Source organism: Mesocricetus auratus, unplaced genomic scaffold (genome assembly GCF_017639785.1).
Source record: "Mesocricetus auratus isolate SY011 unplaced genomic scaffold, BCM_Maur_2.0 Super-Scaffold_100014, whole genome shotgun sequence".
Taxonomy (NCBI): domain Eukaryota; kingdom Metazoa; phylum Chordata; class Mammalia; order Rodentia; family Cricetidae; genus Mesocricetus; species Mesocricetus auratus.
In genome coordinates, this window is record NW_024429197.1 from 13,424,948 (window position 1) to 13,445,349 (window position 20,402).

Here is a 20,402-nt window from a genome sequence, read left to right on the forward strand (position 1 = left end):
CTCCAAGAGGGAAGGGGGGCGTGAAAGTTAAGAACGCGTTTAGTACGGTTTAAAATGTTTGTCCCTGTCAGGCCGCCGTCCTGCAGGTCCGCCATATTGTCTGCCGAAGCTGCCGCTGAAGCTACAGCTGCGGCCGCCGCCAAGTCTGAGCGAGCGGAGCCGCGATGGGTGAGTGAGGCAGCTCGCAGATGGGTGCTCGGGCTGAGGTCTTGGGGATCGGGTCTGGCGAGGGCCTGTCTTTAGTCTGAAGAAGATGTCGGAAGCGTCCAGATAGGTATGGGAGGAGAAATCAGGTCGGGAGCGCCCCTCAGGCCAGTTTAGGGCCGGCGTAGGGCCGCACGGGGAGCAGCCCCCGGGGCTGGTTCCGGATGCCTAGCGCCCCCGGTGTCCCCACGTGGTGGCCTCGGGCCGGAGCTCGTGCGTCCCCGGGGGAAGGCAGGGCCGTGCCCTCGCCCTGCGCCTGCTGGGGAGCTGGGGAGCGGGCTCCGGGCGGCAGGCCTGGACGCCGCCACGGGGAGCCCGGTCCCGCGGGCATTTGGCCGACGTGCTTCGGAGCGAGGCGAAGTCTTACCTGCTCACGTAGAGGGGAGAGTCCTCTGGAGAGGAGACGCAGGGCAGGCCAGCTCCCGACCGGTAACCAAGGGCAGGCCGGGTCCAGCACAGCTTGGGCCTTTGAAGGCCAGGAAAATGCCCCCGTCGGCGCAGAAATGGGGTGGTTCGGCTTGACTCGGTGACAGGCTTTGTAGTGTTTAGAAAGCCCAACGCCAGGACTTCTTGGCATAGGCAGGCCAGAGATTTGAGGTTTCTGGACCAACTCTGATTAGGAGGAAAAGAGAGACCTGTTGATCTTTTTTTTAAAGAGGACTCTGGATACGAAGGCCCTTGCCCAAAAGAGTACGATGGTGAAGTCTTTGAATTCAGAAACAAAAGCAGCACTGGTAATTTATTTCGCCATCAGTAAAGTAAGAACTTTGCTAATCTCTATGGGCAGGCATTGTTGCTTAATGTGTCTTGTTTAGCATAAACTATCCCTAGTGGGATAGTTGCTGTTGTTCCTGTTTTACAGATGGGGACACTGAGGCTTAGAGTGGTAAAGTAACTTATCCAAGGTCACACAGTGATTAAAACAGGGTGATTACTCCTGAGCTGTAGGATTTAACTGCTTCATATGGTCTGGCCCCCTAGTGGTGAACTGAAGGAAAGAAGGGACCGTTTTAACCCTACATAAAGTTGTGAAGGTATTTTGTTATGTGTCCAGTTTGAAGTCTTTAGTCCGAATGAAACGGAAAAGGTTACTTACTAGAGAGCAGCCTGGGATACTGAAACCCTGTCTCACACAAACAAAAGAAGGTCCGGAGGCTTTCATCCCAGTGCTTAGGAGGCACAGGTAGGTGAATCTCTGTGAGTCTGCCTGCTCTAGAGAGTTACAGGTCACCCCACCAATTGATCACCACTAATTTCAAGAGAAGCACCTAAATGCATTTCTGAAATTTCTTATGATCCCTGATCCTGAGGGAACACAGATTATTTTCCCTACCTGTGATTTTCGAATCTGGACTGGCCCGACTTCATACCTCATCCACTTACTTAATTTACAAGCAAAATTGCATAGAGAAGATATCTAGCACAGTGTGCAACAGACCCAGTATCCCTCCGCTTCTCTTCTCTAGAAAGGGAGTATGTGGAGCCTAGCCAGCTATGTAAATAATGTGGCATTCTTCCCCACCTTCAGTAATAGCGGTTATTTCCCTCCAGAACCCTGTAGAAAGTATAAGAGCTGGAACTCTGGAAGGCAAGAGGTAATCTGTGAGATTCCTTTTTACAGATTGAGAAACAATCTGAAAGAAGATAACATAGCTAATAAGGAGCAGCCAGGAATGAGATTCTTCCACATTTTACTGCTTATCAGCTCCAAGATTTAAGATGGAGTTGGTGGATGGTAGCGAACACCTTTAATCCTGTCACTGCAGAGGCAGGAGGACCTCTGAGTTCAAGGCCAGCCTGATCTACAGAGTGAGTTCCGGGACAACCAGGGCTACACAGAGAAACCCTATATTGGAAGAAAAAAGGGTGTGTGTGTGTTAAGTGAAGTGTCTTTTTTTCGTGTTAAAATGTGTAAGTTCTTCATCGAAAGAATGAAACCTGACCAAAGTCCCAGAATCCCAGAAAGAATTTTTAGTATGTAGAGCCAGCTGACTTCCAGCTTAACTTGAGTGGTCAGACTAAAGTAAGGATATATTTAATCACGGTGTGTGATCCTAGGTAGTTTGGGTAATCCCCATTACAACAGTGAATTGGTACTTTGAGAAGATTAGGTAACTAGTGCAAGGCTAGTAATGGAGGCCTATTGGGTACTGGTTATCATATAGCTGGCCTTTACCCAGAGTCCGCTCTGTTGCCTCTTTAGGTATGTGCTCCCTGGGGCTATATGTTACACTGTTTTTGCTGTCAAACTTCACTGCTCAGACCTTTGTTAGTGAGGAAACTATGATGTTGCTTTGCTCTTGGTCATTTCTAGCAGAGACCTCAACCATTTGAATTCTAGTGGGTACCATTCCCACCATCTTGCTAACAGGGAATTTGTCATTCTCAAAATCCAGGGTGGGTCTTGATTAATATAAACTCTAAACAGGTCTTTGTAGTTCTGTTATCCTAGGCAGTGGTTAATTAGGCTGCTTAGATCTGAAGGGAAGTGTGGGGAACTTGTGGAAGAACCTTCCTTATTTAAAGCTGACTTTCTGGCTTTATTTGTTTATTTGGATTCTTCCGAGACAGGGTTTCTCTGTATTGTTTTGGAGGCTGTCCTGGAACCTGCTCTGTAGACCAGGCTGGCCTCGAACTCACAGAGATCCACCTGCCTCTGCCTCCTGATTAAAGGCATGCACCACCAATGCCCGGCTTTTTTTTTTTTTTTTACTTTCTGGCTTTTTAAAGATTATTTGACACCAGGAGTTGATCCCAGCACTTGGGAGGCAGAGGCAGGCAGATCTCTGTGAGTTTTGAGGACAGCCTATCTGGTCTACAGAATGGGTTGCCAGGACTGTTTCACAAAGAAACCCTATCACAAAAAAAAAAAAAAAAGATTTACCAGTTTGTATTCTAACCGGTTTTACCAAAGTATGAGAGTTTCAGAGAAGACAGCTAGAGGAAAGCTATAATAGAAATGGCCAGTGCATCTATGGAGCTGCTAAGTGATCAGCACTCTTCTGAGTACTTTTCAGTTTAACTCATTTCCCTCTCAGATTCCCGTTTTTGTTGAAGAAACTGAAGCATGGGAACTCCGCCGCTGAGCTCTGCTCCCACACTTACCAGACCTAGTGTGTATATGTGTTACCTTTGGGTTTTTTGATTTTTGTTTTCTTGTTCTTTTAGTAGTCTGGGTATTGAACCCAAACAGTCATAGAATAGTCATAAATAGCCATGTACCACATAACTTTTAAGTGAAGAGCAAGTTGTAATCATGATTAAAATCTGTAAGATTACAAGGAAGCTAAAAAAAACTCCACTTGTCTAGAGAACGTATAACTGAAGCTTTTATCGATGACCTTAATGATTTCTTTGAAAGTCTGAAGTCATTATGCTGGTGTGGTGGCTTGCACCATTTGTCCCGGCTACTCAGGAGGCTGAAGCAGGGGTTGCTTGCACCCAGCGATTGAAGGGGCCTGGAAGAAGAACAAGGCCTTGTCTCAGAAGTTTGAGCTGGGTGGATGAGATGCCTCAAAAGTCAGGGACTGTTGCTGCCAAGCCTAATGTCTTGCGTTTAATCCCTGGACCCACAAATCGTCTCTTCCCACCACACATGCACACACTTCCCTCTTGATGGACACAGAATAAATAAGTAGGAATTGGACTGGAGATGAGGCTTAGTAGTTACGAGCTCAGGAGGTGCTGCAGAGATGGCTCAGTGGTTATGAGCGCTGACTACTCTCCCAAGGACCTGGGTTCAATTACCAGTACCCACATGCAGCTCACAACTGTAACTCCCATTCTAGGGCATCCTCACACAGACATAGATGCACATAAAATAAAAATAAGTCACTGGAGTTTGATTCCCAGCACCCACATGACAGCTCACAACTCTCTAGACACAGGGAATCTGGAGCCCAGACAACTCCCACACACATAAAAACAATTGCATAGATAAACAAAGAACTAAAAATGTAATAAAGTTTAGGTAAGTGTAGCAGCACTGGCCTGTAATATCCTAGCATGTAAGAGTGTGTTTAGGACAGCCTAAACTGTATATAGTCAAGACTTATCTCCAAAACAAACAAAACTAAGGACATCATATGGTTGCCAGGAATGTATTGGACTCACAGAGATCTCTCCTGCCTCTGTTTCCCGAGTGATGGGACTAAAGGCATGCACCACCAGGCCAGGTTTATCTTGGGTTTTTGTTTTGTTTGAGATAAAGCCTTACTCTTTATCATAAGATAGCCTGGAACTCACAGTCTTCCTGCCTCAGCTTCCCCTGTGTTGGAATTACAGGCAAGCTCCACCATACTTGGCTGAAAAAACATTTTAGGGGCTAGAGAGATGACTCAGTGGTTATTCTTATCTGGATCCAAATCAGTACCCACATCAGGCAGCTCACAACTACCTGTAACTACATCTGTAGGCATCAGTGGTCACCCACACACATGTACAGATGTCCACACACATAAAAATAATAATTTCTAAAGGTTTTTTTTTTCCTCACAATCTCAGTACTTGGAGACTGACACCTTGAATTCAAGACTGGCCTAGATTATACAGTGAGACCATGTCTCAGAAGAGAAAGTAAGGCTTTGAAGAAAACATTTTTATACAATTGTATACTGTGTTTGCATTTTAAGCTATTAATGCAAACCGTTAAAAAGCTGTTAAAGGTGGCACACACCTTTAATCCCAGCTTTGTCTCAGAAGAACAAAACATAAAGAACCCCAAAAGTCTATGATTTGAAAATGAAGAAAATAATTTATTTTAGTTTTCCAGACAAGGTTTCTCTGTGTAGCCCTAGCTGTCCTGGAACTAGCTCTGTAGACCAGGCTGAACTGGAACTCAGAGATCCTCCTGCCTCCCTCCCGAGGATTAAAGGTGTGCACTCCCGTGCCCAGGTGATATATTTTTAAGTTTTTGTTTTCAGGCTGGAGAGGTGGCTCTGGTTTAGAGCACTTGTTTCTGCAGGGGACATGGCAGCTCACAACCATCCATAGCTCCAGTTCCAGGGAGTCCAACACCTTCCGACCCCTGAGGGCACCAGAATACATGCAGTTCACATACTTAGATGTAGGCCAAACATTCATGCACATAAAAGAAATCTTTTAAAAATTGATTTTACTTATGTGCTTAGGTATGTTTGTATGTGGATATATTCCTATGGGTGCATACACCAGAGGAGGGCACCAGAACCAGAACTGGATTTACAGGCATTTGTGAGTCACCCAATGTGGATCCAGGGAATGAAACCTGGATTTCTACAAGAGCAGTAAGTGCTGTTAACCCTGACCCATCTCTGCAGTCCCAATGAAGAAAGTTTTAAATAGGTTTAGGTACAGTGTTTGTCACCTGCAGAAATGAACAGCAGCACCCCAGGCTTTCACACTTCCATGCACCATTCACTAATAACTCGCCTGAAGTAACTCCTAGCACTGCTGTCTCCTGGCTTCCTGTGTTCTACACAGTGTGCCTTCTGTGCTATGTGCTGCATTAATTTTTGCTGTACTGTTTCTATTTTTAAATGCACATTTTTTCTTCAGTATCAAAGTGCTTTGTATCCTATGAGCAATAGGCTATGCCATATAACCTAGGTATGTAATAGAATACACCATCTTAATAGGATCATTTAAGGTAGACTGTGATGTTCACACCATGATGAAATCTATTAGTTACACATTTCTCAGAACATATCCCATTGCTATGACCATTAATAGACTATTAGTAGACAAAGTATAGTTGTTACCAGAATATGAACTATCAAGGACAATGTTCTGCTTCTGGAAAAAGCCCCTTCCTGACTCTGAAATTGCTACTAACAATGCCAAGATTATGAGGCATAATTGGTAAATAATGAGTAGTTTTAAAAGTGGAGAGTGGAGAGTAGATGGGGGGGGGCTGGAGAGATGGCTCGGAAGTTAAGAGCACTGGCTACACTTCAGAGGTCCTAAGTTCAATTTCCAGCAACTGCATGGCAGCTCACAACTTTCTGTAACTCCTGTTCCAGGGGATATGATGCCCTCATGCAGACATACCTTCAGGCAGAACACCAATACACATAAAATAAACAATTTTTTTTTTTTTTGGTTTTTTGAGACAGGGTTTCTCTGTATTGTTTTGGAGGCTGTCCTGGAACTCACTCTGTAGACCAGGCTGGCCTCGAACTCACAGAGATCCACCTGCCTCTGCCTCCCGAGTGCTGGGATTAAAGGCGTGTGCCACCAACGCCTGGCAAAATAAAAAATTTTTTTAAAAAGTGGAGAGTAGAGCCAGCAAGATGGCTGATCAGATAAAAGTGCTTACTACCAGGCCTAAAGAACTGAGTTTGATCCCTGGGTACACATGGAGGATGGAGATAACCAAGCCCTACAGATTGTGTTTGATCTCTACATATATATCCCAGCCTACATACATATAAATGTAATGTTTTTTCTTGAGTGTAGAGCCAGCTTAGTTGGCAAAATGTTTACCTTGAATATACAAAGACCTGAGGTGATCCATAAAACTTCATAGGCCAGGCATGTTTGCAAGTACCTATAATCCCAGCACTGTGTAGGTAGAGGCAGGAAGATCAGAACCTCAAGGACAGCTTAGGCTAAGTAAGAGACAGGGTTTCTCTTGTGGCTTTGGAGGCTGTTCTGGAACTAGCTCTTGTAGACCAGGCTGGCCTCGAACTCAGAGATTCACCTATCTCTGCCTCCCAAGTGCTGGGATTAAAGGCTTGTACCACCAACGCCCGGCTGTAGCTTGTTTTTGGATGCAAATAGTGGAACCTTATCTATATTGCAGTTGGATGCTGTATGATGCTGTCACTTCAGTCTCTCCTTAGTTGCTTTGTGTAGATTTTTCTTAAAGCATAGTCACACCTGGACTGATGGTGTACATCTTTAATCCAAGCACTCAAGAGGCAGAAACAGGTGGATCTCTCTGTGAGTTTGAGACCAGCCTGGTCTACAAAGATACACAGAGAAACCCTGTCTTGAAACCCCCCCCCCAAAAAATAATAAGGGTATCGTACAACATTTAATCTTGCTAAGACTCAGGTTCTTTGGGCAGGGTATAATAGTGTATACCTGAAATCCTAGCCTTGAAAAGACTGAGCGAGCTGATTGGTGATGGTGCATATCTTTAATCCCAGCAGAAACAGGTGGATTCTGTGAAACCAGCCTGGTCTATGAAGCGAGTTCCAGGACTGTTACACAGAGAAGCCCTGTCTCAAAAAGGAAAAGAAAAATTAGCAGAGCTGGGTGCAATGCATGCCTTTAGTCCCAGCACTCAGAAGGCAGAGGCAGGTGAATTTCTGTGTGTTCCAGGACAGCCAGAACTACATAATGAGACCCTGTCTCTGAATGAAAGAAAGAGAGAAGCTGAACAGAGAAGGATCATGAGTTAGAGGCCAACCTTGGTACTCTTTGTCTCAAAAGAAAAACACACTTTGTAAACCATAGAGGTTTTAGTGCTTTAAAAGCTCTTAAGTTGGTATCTTCTATGGCCTCCCCTTTGTGCTGTGTCATGTTCCTAAAACCTTGTCTTGTCAGTACTCTATCTCAGAGACTCCATGCACTTCTAAAACCCTAATCGGGAGATCAACGTGCAAGATTTCCTGTTGATTTTTCCAGTTCTATAACATTTATTTTTCCAGTTCTATAACATTTGTCTATATATGTATATATATATATGTATTTGTTTATATATCCTGTATTCCACTAATTTCTTCCTTTGTATATAGGATGTCTGGTGGAGTGTAATAAAATTCTAGGAATTCTTACATTTATTTATGGGTATGAGTGTGGGTGTACCATGGCACACCTGTGGAGGTCAGAAAGACAACTTGCAATAGAGTTTGTTCTCCCATCCACTGTGTAGGTTCTTTGGGATTGAAGTGAACTCAGGGTGTCAGGCTTGGTTGTAAGCACCTTGACCTGTGCTCTCAGTTGGCCTGTCTACGAGATTCTTTAGGTAGTATTGTGGTCCTTGAAAAAGATGATTATAGCAGTGACTGGGATGGCAATAGTAACAAAAGTTAAGAATCTTGAGTCATCGGGCTTGGTGTTTTGTTTCATGTGGTGGCTGGAGCTGAGGATCAGGTGTGACTCCTGGGCCTGTTGAATTGAGCAACAGAATGGATGGTAATACTGAGATGTGTTTAAATTTAGACAATTTGATATATCTCTGATTTCCAAGGGAAGGCATCCAGATGACAAGTGAATATAGAAGCAAAGAGCTCTGAGGGTGAAGTCTGGGAATGAGGTTTCATTATCTGTTTATCTCCATATATCTAGTAACCATAGAAACAACAAATAGAGGTTAGGCTAAAAAGAAAGAATAGGATCTGGGCATGGTGGTTCAGTCTTTTAATCCCAGTAGGGGAAAAGACAGGTGGATCTCTTTGAGTTCAAGGTCAGACTAGCCTACTGGGTGAGTTCCAGGACCTTATCTCAAAAAGGTGTGTGTGTGTCTGTTTGGAGCTAGGAGTACAGCTCCATGGCTAGAGCATGTGTTTGACTTGTACAGATCTCTGGGTTCAATCTCAGCACCAGAAACATAGAAAAGAAAAGCTCAAGGCAAATGAGGTTAATGTGGAGGAACAAAAGAAGCAGTAGCCAGAATTAGTGAAAAGCAGTAGTGGGTAGCTAAGACAAGACCAAACCAAACAAAGAGTGTTAAGATTAAATGCTATCAAGAGGATAAAAGAAAATTTAGCATTATGTGCTTAATCAATGGCCTTTACAAAAAGTTTGATGGTGTGCGAGCAAATGGGAGTGAGTTAAAAATAAACCAAACTGTTTTCAGAAATTAAAGGAGCACTGGAAAGACAGCTCAGCAATTAAGAACACTTGCTGCTCTTCCAGAGGTCCTGGGTTTGTCTCCCAGCACCCAAATGGTGGCTCACAGCTGTCTTTAACTCCAGTTACAGGGGAGCTGACACTCCCTTCTGGCCACCAGGCATGCATGTGCACATGCACACATGCAAGCAAATGCCCACAGAAATAAAATCAATAAATCTTGCTGAGCAGTGGTGGTGCACACCTTTAATCCCAGCACTCTGGCATTCAAGAGTCAGAGTTCCAGATCTCTTGAGTTCCAGGCCAACCTGGTCTACAGAGTGAGTTCTAGGATGGCCAGAGCTACACACAGAGTAACTCTGCCTCAAAAAGCAACAACCAAAAAAGCCAAACCAATAAAAATAGATGGATGGATGGATGGATGGATGGATGGATGGATGGATGGATGGATGGTTAGATGGATAGATAGATAGATAGATAGATAGATAGATAGATAGATAGATAGATAGATAGATAGATAGATAGATTAGATAGATCTTTAAGGTGTGAGGGGAAATCTTGGATGTGGTAATGCAAGCTGATCCCAGCACTAAAGTCTGAGTCTAAGCCAGGCTGCTATACATAGTGAGTTCCAGGCCAGCCAGGGTTACATTATCAAGATCCTGTTGTTGTCGTCATTGTCGTCCCCTCAAAAAAAGAAAAGAAATTTGGGTGTTGGGAGAGATAAGCAAGTTGAAGAATACCTGCATTAGAGGAGTGGCACACGACTGGAGAAAGAGACAGGAATCTAGACATCACTAGAGGCACAGGACTGGAGAAAGAGACAGGAATCTAGACATCACTAGAGGCACAGGACTAGGGAAAGAGACAGGAATCTAGACGTCACTAGGAATTAAAGCCAGCCACTCCTAGTGATTTCCTGTGGGGATGGACATAACTGAATTGAAGTTGCCAAGGATGTTATTCAATTTTCTGGTCTGAAAAGATAAGAAAATGTCAACACAGATTCCTCAACATTTACATCAGTGCTTCTCTTTTTGCTGTTGATGTTTGCTGGAGTGGTACCCAGGGACTGGGAACCTCACATTAGCTGTTCAAATATCCCCAACCTTTTTCTGTTGTTCTAATTAATTATGATTGTGTCTGTGGGTTGAAGTCAGAGAACAGCTCTGTGGAGTCAGCTCTCTTCTGCCCTTATATGGGTTCAGGGGATCAAACTCTTAGGTCATCAGGCTTATGAGACCTGGAAAAAATGTCTGCCACATCATTCTACTTAAAACAGTTACACAGCTGGTTTCTATGCACTGTCCTATGTTGGTGGGTACTTGACCCTGAATGAAAGGTTTGCCATACTTAAGAGAACAAAAGAAAAAAGAACAAGTTTCTTCTTTCAGGAATGAACTCTGATGTATGAAGTGTAAGTTTTGCCAGAAGACCCTGCCATGTGTGTATTTCTCTACTTTATCTGATATGGGTTATATGGTGTCTAGTGAGTATGAATGCTGAAGAAAGGATATATTTGTCATTACATTTCTAAAGTTTCTCTTCTGTAGGGATTACTCTAAAGTGTCACTACTAAATTTACACTGAAAGATTTTTTTTTTTTTTTTTTTTGGTTTTTCGAGACAAGGTTTCTCTGTGGCTTTGGAGGCTGTCCTGGAACTCGCTCTGTAGACCAGGCTGGCCTCGAACTCACAGAGATCCACCTGCCTCTGCCTCCCGAGTGCTGGGATTAAAGGCGTGCGCCACCAACGCCCGGCTAACAAAACAGTTTTTTATTTTTTCGTTTTTCGAGACAGGATTTCTCTGTGGCTTTGGAGGCTGTCCTGGAACTAGCTCTTGTAGACCAGGTTGGTCTCAAACTTACAGATTCGCCTGCCTCTGCCTCCGGAGTGCTGGTGGGATTAAAGGCATGCGCCGCCGCCACCACCCAGCTTCATGAGAATTTTTACATCTATGTTCATTATACAAATTGGTGTTTGAGTTAGTTTTTGTTTGTTATCCTTTAGAATAAGATGACCTTCAATCACTATGTACCAGAGCATGGCGTTGAATTATTGATTCTCGTGCTTTTTTTATGATTTATTTATTTATTACATATACAATGTTCTACCTACATGCCAGAAGAGCGCACCAAATTGAATTAGAGATGGTTGTGAGCCACCATGTGGTTACTGGGAATTGAACTCAGAACTGACTGAAGAACAATCAGTGCTTTTAACCTCTGAGCCATCTTTCTAGCCCCCTGCTTCCCTTTCTCATTGCTAGGATTATAGAAGTGAGCCACCAAGCCTGGCTTGGTCTGTAGGTTTCATTTTGTTATGGTTTTGGTGTCAGAATAACTTTATAGAATGAGTTTGGAAGGATTTTCTTCCTTTTTTGTCTTTGTTTTTGTTTTGTTTTTAAAGACTGGGTTTCTCTGTAGCTTTAGAAGCTGTCCTGGGACTCACTCAGAAGTTCTCTCCCTCGAGTGCTGGGATTAAAGGCATGCGCCACAACATCTGGCTTATTTTTTTCATCACTGTATTATTTTTTCTTTATTAGTCTAGCAAATCTTTTGTCTTTTTCATTTTATTTATTTGTATGTTTTTGGTTTTTTGAGACAGGGTTTCTCTGTGTAAGAGCCCTGGCTGTCCTGAAACTCACTTTGTAGACCAGGCTGGCCTCAGAATCACAGAGATCCACCTGCCTCTGTCTTCTAGCCCTGGGGTTAAAGGCTTGCGCCACTACTGCCCAGCTTGACTTATCTATTTTAAAAGCCAACTTTTTATTTCTTTGATCTTTACTGTAATCTCTATTCCTACACATCCATTAATTTGAAATGTAGTGTTGTTTTCCTAAGTCTTTAATGCATTATTAAGTTATTTGAAATACTGAATTCTAGCAGCCCTCTCTTCTTCTCCCCCACCGTCTTCTCCTCTAAGGTCATGCTATATGGCCCTGGCTGGTTTGGAGCTATGTAGAGCAAAGTAGATTTGAGTTTACATTCTCCTGCTTTAACACCTATGTGTTGAGATTATAGGTTGTACTTCTACACCCACAAATTAGGTTTTTGTTTGTTTGTTTGGTTGGTTTTTTGGTTTTTCAAGACAGGGTTTCTCTGTATTGTTTTGGAGCCTGTCCTGGAACTCACTTGGTGGACCAGGCTGTCCTGGAATTTACAGATGTCCGTCTGCCTCCCGAGTGCTGGGATTAAAGGCATGTGCCACCAACACCCGGCTCTTTTGTTTGTTTTTGAGACATCATCTAACTGTATATCCCTGGCTTGCCTGGAACATCACAGACATCCTCTTTCTGCTTTCTGGCTGCTGGGATTAAAAGCATGCACCACTCACCAGCCAGAAGACACAAATCTTTGGTTTTTCAAGACAGAGTTTCTCCATGTAACAGCCCTGACTGTCCTGGAATTCATTTTGTAGACCAAGTTGGCCTCGGAACTCACAGAGATCCACCTGCCTCTGCCACCAGAGCACTGGGATTAAAGGTGTGTGTTACCATTGCCTGGCAAAAGACACAATTTAAGCTATTCTGGTATCATCCTACCCTTCAAATCCTTTGGTTTTTTTGTTTGTTTGTTTGTTTTCCGAGACAGGGTTTTTCTGTAGTCCTGGCTGCCCTGGAACTGACTTTGTAGACCAAGCTGGCCTTGAACTCACTGAGATTCGCCTGTCTCTCCCAAGTGCTAGGAATAAAGAGGCATGCATCATCACCACCTGGCTTCAAGTCCTAGTATTATGGCTAATTTTACACTTCATGGATTTTTAAAATTTGATTATAGGCGTTGGCTCACATTAACTTTAGATTTGTTGATGCTTGGCCTTTTAGTCTAGAGAGAGAAATTACTGTAAAAGAAATTTTTGTGATGTGAACATGGGTTTCTAAAAATCAGGTATGATTGGTAAGGTGGAACCAATCAATAAGAGGGGACAAATAAAAGAATCCTCTCTGAGGTAAAAACATCTTTGTAACAGGAGTTATCTCATGTGTTTCTGTGGATGTTCATCCTTCTATTTCTTGCCTGCTTCTCCAGTGAAGTCATAAGTAGATATTTGTGATAGTTACTCATCACCATGGTAACTAAAGAAGCAATGTGGTTCCTATTTCAGTTTAACTGTCAACTGTGCTCAAAGGAGAGGACAGCCTCTGGGACAGCACAGGCTGAGTCATGAAACACTATGTATCAGGTAATAGAGGACAGCATTCCACAGGGGCTTGCCTTTAGTAGTCTTGCCTCTGCCTGTTCAGGGACCAATAGGAGAAGCCACTGCAGGTCCTTGTAACGTTCATGTGTTGGGGGTGGGGTGGGAGTACACATGGCATAGTGTGTATGTGGATGTCAGTGGACAACCGTTGGTTCCCTCCTTCAAGTGTATGGATCCTGATGATGGAACTTAGGTCATCAGGTTTGGTGGCAAGAAAGAAGCATTACCTCCTGAGTCATCTTGATGGCTTGTTGCGTGTTTATTTTTTTACTTTTATCTTTAATGTCTTTATACCTGATGCCCCATATGTGTGCAGGGGCCTGGAGAGGTCAGAAGAGGTGTCAGATAGTTAGGAGCCACTATATGGGTGCTGGGAACTGACCTGGATCTACCACAAGAGCAGCACATACTCTTAACCACTGAATTGTCTCCCCTAATTGTCTTGTTAGCTTTAGGGTTTTTTTGTTTGTTTGTTTGTTTTTTTTATGATGAATTAGTTTTACCTTATGTGCAAGAGTATTTTGTCTGTATGTATGCCTGGTACATACAGAAGATGACACTGAATCCCCAGGACCTGGAGCTACAGATGGTTGTCAGCAACCATTGGGCTCTGGGAATTGAACCTGGGTCCTCTGCAAGAGCAACAAATTCTGTTAACCATTGAGCTGTCTCTCCGGGGCTGCTTCACCCTGTGTTACCCTTCCTCCACCCCCCACTTCTTAAAGTAATAAATCTGTATGGACTTTGCCAAGTAGATTTCTGAAGCACTTCTAGTTTCTGGAGGTTCCCTAAGTTACTTTCTATAACAACCAGAGACACTTTCTGCCTCTTCTTTTCATCTTTTCAGGTCCAGAATTTGTTTGCCATCTTCTTCTATTTTCTCTTTATTGATAGTTTGTTCATGTATGAAAAGGAAATGCTACTGTCTCACAATTCTAAAAATATCTTCCCTTCTAGAGACCATGGCAAGCCCAGGGAAAGACAATTACCGAATGAAGAGCTATAAGAACAATGCCTTAAACCCTGAGGAAATGAGACGAAGGAGGGAGGAAGAGGGCATTCAGCTTCGGAAACAGAAGCGGGAACAACAAGTAAGTTAACTGGAGTGTTCTCAAACATACCTGACAGCGAAACTAGCAGGTTCTGTAGTTGGCCTTACTCTTTCTGCCTAGTGCAGTGATTCTCAACCTTCCTAGTTTATAACCCTTTAAAAAGTTCCTCATGTAGTGACCCCCTAGCCATAAAACTTTGGTTGCTACTGGTAAGGTAAATAAATGTCTGTGTTTTTTTTTTTTTAATTTGTTTTATTTTTATTTTATGTGTATTGGTTTTTTTTTTTTTTTTTTTTTTTTTTTTGCCTGCATTTGTGTCTGTGTGAGGGTGTCGGATCTTCTGGAACAGTTGAGCTGCCATGTGGGTGCTGGGAATTGAGCCTGGGTCCTTTGGAAGAGCAGCCAGCGCTCTATACTGCTGAGCCATCTCTCCAGCCCCTCTGTGCTTTCAGTGGTCATAGACAACCCCTGTGAAGGATCGTTCAATTCCCAAAGGGGTTGTGACCCACAATTGGGAACCACTGGCCTAGGGAAATGTAGTTTATCTAATTAGCAGGCTAACCATTCAGTTTGTTTGGTCAGGTGAGTATGATTGTGTGTAAAAGTGTGTGTGTCTGCATCTGTGTGTGTCTTTGTCTGCACATCGTGGCCAGAGATTGATGTTTCAGTCTTTCCCAGTTGCTGCTGTCCATCTTAACTTTTTAGTCAAGATCCTGCACTGAACCTGGAACCCACTGATTGGCTTGATTAGCCAGTGAGCTCCAGAGATCCTGCCTCCTAAGGCCTGGGTTATAGGTGTGCACTGCTTCACCTGACTTATGGGTGCTTGGGTCTGAACTCAGTTTCTCACTCTTGCTTTGCCAGCACTTAACTAATTTACCCATCTCCCCCCTAGCCCTTATAAATTAAATCATTTTAAACTACATTCTGTCATTTGGCTCCTCTCTCTGTACTGTTCATTCTGCTTTCTCCTCATCTGGCTGGAGACCTGCATTTCACATCTTCTTTGTCCCCAGAAGTCCTACCTAACCTCTTCCTGCCTAGCTATTGTGCTGGAATGCACCACCACTGCCTGACTTCAGTTTTTTTTTTTTTTTTTTTTTTTTTTTTTTGGTTTTACGAGACAGGATTTCTCTGTATTGTTTTAGAGGCTGTCGGTCCAGCCCGGCCTCGAACTCACAGAGATCCGCCTGCCTCTGCCTCCCGAGTGCTGGGATTAAAGGCGTGCGCCACCACCGCCCAGCGTGACTTCAGCTCTTTATTAAACCAATCACAATGACACAGCTTTACAGAGTAAAGGAATTTTTCCCAATACCATGTCTCTAGCCTTCTGATCTCTTGAAACTGTTTTGTTACATGTGCCTTGGACAGAGACTGACATATCACCATTGCAGTCCCACACATGCAGGACCAGATGTATCTTGCTCAGCTCTAGATGCAGTCATGGAACCCGCTCTAGCCACCTTCTTACTATATAATATTCTTAAACTTTTCATACATAAAGTGCAAAGAAAGCTTTAAATTGTGCATGCATGATGTTTGCACACTTTTCCAGGGCCTGGAGAGATGGCTCATTGTTAAGAGCACTGACTGCTCTTCTAGAGTACCCAGGTTCAATTCCCAGCACCCACTTGCACTGGGTAACACCAGCTCCAGAACTTTTGACACCCGCATATAGACTTATATGCAGGCAAAACACCAATGATCATGAAGTTGAAAAAAATTTATAAAATATGTTCCCCTCAAAAATGTGAATAGACATGACATAAGAAGTAAAGCAATTAAAACAATTGCTGGGTGGTGGTGGCAAACGCCTTTGATACCAGCACTTGGGAGGCAGAGACAGGTGGATCTCTGTGAGTGTGAGGCCAGCCTGGTCTAAAGAGTGAATTCCAGGAAAGCCAGGACTGTTTCACAGAGAAACCCTGTGTTGGAAAACAAAACCTAAAAAGGTAAAGCTGTTGAATGTGTTTTATATCTGCTTACAGTTTGGCCTCATTTTCTTTGTGTTATTATTTCTTTACCACTATATCCTAATCTAGCTTTAGGTTATTCTTTAGTGTATGAGTAGTGCTAGCTCTGTCTCCTCACTTTCCTTTTCAGCTTTTTAAACGGAGAAATGTGGAGCTGATTAATGAAGAGGCTGCCATGTTCGACAGTCTGCTGATGGACTCCTACGTGAGCTCTACAACAGGGGTAAGCCCTTCAAGGCATGGTCACTGCTGTTCTCAGAGCAGAAGTTGGGTAGCCATGCCATCTCGTAATTGTAATCATGTTAAGGTCTTCCTTGCCTTTTGTGGTCAGTCATCTTAACCACTCAGCAAGGATGCAAATAATCTGGGGAAACATTCAGGGAAGTCATTGGTTACTTCACAGATTAAGAATCACTTTCGCCGGGCGGTGGTGGCGCACGCCTTTAATCCCAGCACTCGGGAGGCAGAGGCAGGCGGATCTCTGTGAGTTCGAGGCCTGGCTGGACTGATAGCCTCCGAAACAATACAGAGAAACCCTGTCTCATAAAACCAAAAAAAAAAAAAAAAAAGAATCACTTTCATCTGGCTTTATTATTATCCACAAGGTCATAAACCTATTTTATATTCTAGGAGAGTGTGATCACAAGAGAGATGGTGGAGATGCTCTTTTCTGATGATTCTGACTTACAGTTAGCAACCACACAGAAATTCCGGAAACTCCTCTCCAAAGGTATAAAGCCGGGTTCTTCTCAGAGAGATGCTGTATAATTTAGCCTCTTGTCTGTTTTTACTTAACTACTACCTATTGCTCATTCTACTGTAGCCTTCCTCCTGGCCAGGTTTTCTTTGAATAAGTCGGGTACATTCCCACTTTTACACTTGCTATTCCCTCTGCTAATTCCTCTTCTCAAAAAATCTATCAGCGCTTCTTTCACCTACCCTTTTTTCCTAAGAGTTTTTAATTAAGCGTGTATTCCCCATGAGCACCTGTGCTCACAGAGGCCAGAAGAGGATTCAGTTCCTCTGGAGCTGGAGGTAGACCCTCTCCTGAGCCGCTTGACATGATGCACAGATAGGTGCTGAGAACAGAACTCTGCAAAGCAGTGAGTGTCTCCAGCCCCCAGCTATACCTTTTTTTGTTGTGTTTGTTTCCAGGGTTTCTCTGTGTAGCTTTGGCTGTCCTGGAACTCTCTGTAGACCAGGCTGGCCTCGAACACACAAAGATCCTCCTGTCTCTGCCTCCCCAGTGCTGGAATTAAAGGCGTGCGCCACCACCGCCCAGCCAGTTCACAACTTGTTAATCAAGCCTGTCCTGACTTCTGACTCTTAAAATGTATTAGAGAAGAGTCTGCAGATGACTCTTTATTTTTCTTTCCTCCTTTTTTTTTCCTTTGTTATATAAAAAGATAGTCTTGTTACCTTGAACTCAAGACACCTCTGCCTTAACCTTCCCAGTTCTGGTACAGCCAGGTATTGATAGTGAATACCTTTAATATCAGCCCTGGGGGTTCAGAGGCTGGTGGATCTCTGTGAGTTCCAGGCCAGCTTGGGTTTATACAGTGAAACCCTGTCTTGATAAAAGTAGAAGAAGACTTTCCTTATTACTGCTTTCTAACAGCCCTCCTTTCACTGCCACACTAAGTTCTGTGAGTGCAAGGACATTGGCTTTGTTCATACTCTATCCTTAGTTTCTAGAACTGTGTCTTACAGAGATGCTCTATAAAAATTCGCTGTGTCACATGTGCAAAGCTATGCTATTGTTTTTCAGTCCTGAAAACTAGGTATATGATAGCAAAAATATTCCTCCCAAGAAAAGAGCAGTGACCTTTGTTAGAAAGGAAATGTGTAGTAGGATAGGGTTGCTCACTCCTTGGCCTTTTTCTACTCCTTTTCTATTTTATTCACATTTAGTAAGCCACAGCTGAGCATATGTACATTAGGATTGCCTTTATACTTGTAACATGCCAAGGGTATTATGCAGTTTGTAGATGAGCAAAAGACAGTTTTTGCAGTGTTTGTAAGAGTGGTCAGAAGCGCCGGGCGTTGGTGGTGCACGCCTTTAATCCCAGCCCTCGAGAGGCAGAGGCAGGCGGATCTCTGTAAGTTCGAGACCAGCCTGGACTACCAAGCGAGTTCCAGGACAGCCTCCAAAACCACAGAGAAACCCTGTCTCGGAAAAAAAAAAAAAAAAACCTAATAAAAAAAAAAAAGAGTGGTCAGAAGCATCCAAGACTGTGAATGGATCAGCAAAGCTTCCCTGACTTTTGGTGTCTTTCCTGTCTCTCTCTAGAGCCAAGTCCTCCAATAGATGAAGTTATTAACACTCCTGGAGTAGTTGATCGGTTTGTGGAGTTTCTGAAGAGGAGTGAGAATTGTACATTACAGGTAAAAATTCTCAGGCGTAAGATGGTGGGTGAAAGTTCTCAAGAACTGACAGTGGGTTTCTACAAGCATATCTTAAGGGAATGAAAAAGTAATATAGGGAAACTATTAATTGAAGTATCTTCCTTAAAAACAGTTTCAGGGGCCGGGCGTTGGTGGCGCATGCCTTTAATCCCAGCACTTGGGAGGCAGAGGCAGGCGGATCTCTGTGAGTTCGAGGCCAGCCTGGTCTACAAGAGCTAGTTCCAGGACAGCCTCCAAAGCCACAGAGAAACCCTGTCTCGAAAAACAAAAAAAAAAAAAAAAAAAAAACCAGTTTCAGGGCCAGGTGTGGTAACACAACCTTTGCAACCAGCAAAGGAAGACAAATCTCTGTTTGAGGCCAGCCAAGTCTGCACCATGAGTGTCTTTTTTATTTTACTTTATTTTATTTATATTCAGAAAAATATCCTGCTGTGCAGTGGTGGCACACACCTTTAATCCCAGTACTTGGGAGTCAGAGGCATGCAGATCTCTGAGTTTGAGGCCACCCTGGCCTACAGAGGGAGTTCCAGAATTGTTTCACAGAGAAGCCCTGTCTTGGGGGCGGGGAGAATAAAACAAAAACCCTCAGGGCCAGTGAAATGGTCTTTGGATTAAGGCACTCCCAGCAGGCCTGACCTAGGACACACATTGTGGAAAGAGAGAACTGACTTCTGTAAGTTGTCCTGTGATCTTTACAAGCATGCCATGACACATGGGTATAGACACAGATAAACAAAATTAAAGAAAAAAAGACATTCAAGATCTCAATAATTATGTTAGGTAATTTGTGAACCTGAGTTTCCGCAATGTATATATACATAAAACATGTTGTACATGATGAAAGAAAATATTTTAAGCCAGATGTGGCAGCATACACAAATATTGTCAGCATACAGTGGGCTGGGGCATGAGAATTGCCACAAGTTTGATACCAGCCTGGACTATATAGCAAGACCCTTTCTCAAGAAAGAGAGAAAGAAGAAAACTCATAAAGAAAAGTTTTGATTTCAGAGATCCCAGAATGTGATACACTGTTTGTCATTAAAATTCAGAGGGTGTAGTGTACACCTAACTTGGTGACCCGATACAGATCATCCTTCCTTTCTGGGTCTATGTTTTCTAGAAATAGATAATGAGCAAGTCCATCAGAACTTGTTAGAGACATAGCAGAGGGTAGGTTGAGAGCCATCTCAACCTGGGACGGTGGCTCATGCCTATAATTCTAGCACATAGAGGGCAAAGGCAAAAGCTTAGGCCAACCTTGACTACAGAGTAAGACCTTGAAGAGGAGAAGGGGGAGAAAAAAGCACACCATCACTCTTGCAGGATTTCTCTGTGTAGCCTTGTAGCCCAGGCTGGCCTCGAACTCACAGAGATCTACCTGCCTCTGCCTCCTGAGTGCTGGGATTAAAGGCATGCGTGTGCCACCAACGCCCGGCTGGTTTTAGTTTCTTTATGTGCTAGTGCTTTGCTGTTTTAAGACAGATGGTAGATCTGATTACTGGGTCTAAAATGACCTCTCATTTGTGGCCTAATCTCACTTCCAGTTTGAAGCTGCTTGGGCTCTGACAAACATTGCCTCTGGAACTTCTCAGCAGACCAAAATCGTCATTGAAGCAGGAGCTGTCCCCATTTTTATAGAGCTGCTTAACTCTGACTTTGAAGATGTACAAGAACAGGTAATGCTGGAGCTGATTAAATTTTTGATGGTACAGACAATATAGTAGAAATTTATATTTAGGGCAGGCTCAATGGCACATGCTTTTAATCCCAGCACTGGGGAGACG

General features: G+C 43.5%; 1 protein-coding gene across 5 annotated transcripts in view; it reads left to right on the forward strand.

Moving 5' to 3' along the window:
- The first annotated feature begins 44 nt into the window (after positions 1 to 44).
- The window catches only part of Kpna6 (karyopherin subunit alpha 6), a 32,863-nt gene continuing 12,505 nt past the window's right edge, over positions 45 to 20,402 (forward strand). The window contains exons 1-6 of one of the 5 annotated variants that reach the window (XM_040756548.1): positions 45 to 168; positions 14,142 to 14,275; positions 16,340 to 16,432; positions 16,840 to 16,939; positions 18,500 to 18,594; positions 20,163 to 20,294. In XM_040756548.1, the coding sequence (XP_040612482.1) occupies positions 165 to 168; positions 14,142 to 14,275; positions 16,340 to 16,432; positions 16,840 to 16,939; positions 18,500 to 18,594; positions 20,163 to 20,294 (558 nt within the window). In that variant the 5' untranslated portion in view covers positions 45 to 164. Of the gene's footprint in view, positions 169 to 252; positions 275 to 353; positions 634 to 1,249; positions 1,388 to 13,082; positions 13,167 to 14,141; positions 14,276 to 16,339; positions 16,433 to 16,839; positions 16,940 to 18,499; positions 18,595 to 20,162; positions 20,295 to 20,402 lie in introns of those variants that run through there. The other 4 variants (XM_040756550.1, XM_040756546.1, XM_040756549.1 and 1 more) reach the window with 4 other exon arrangements.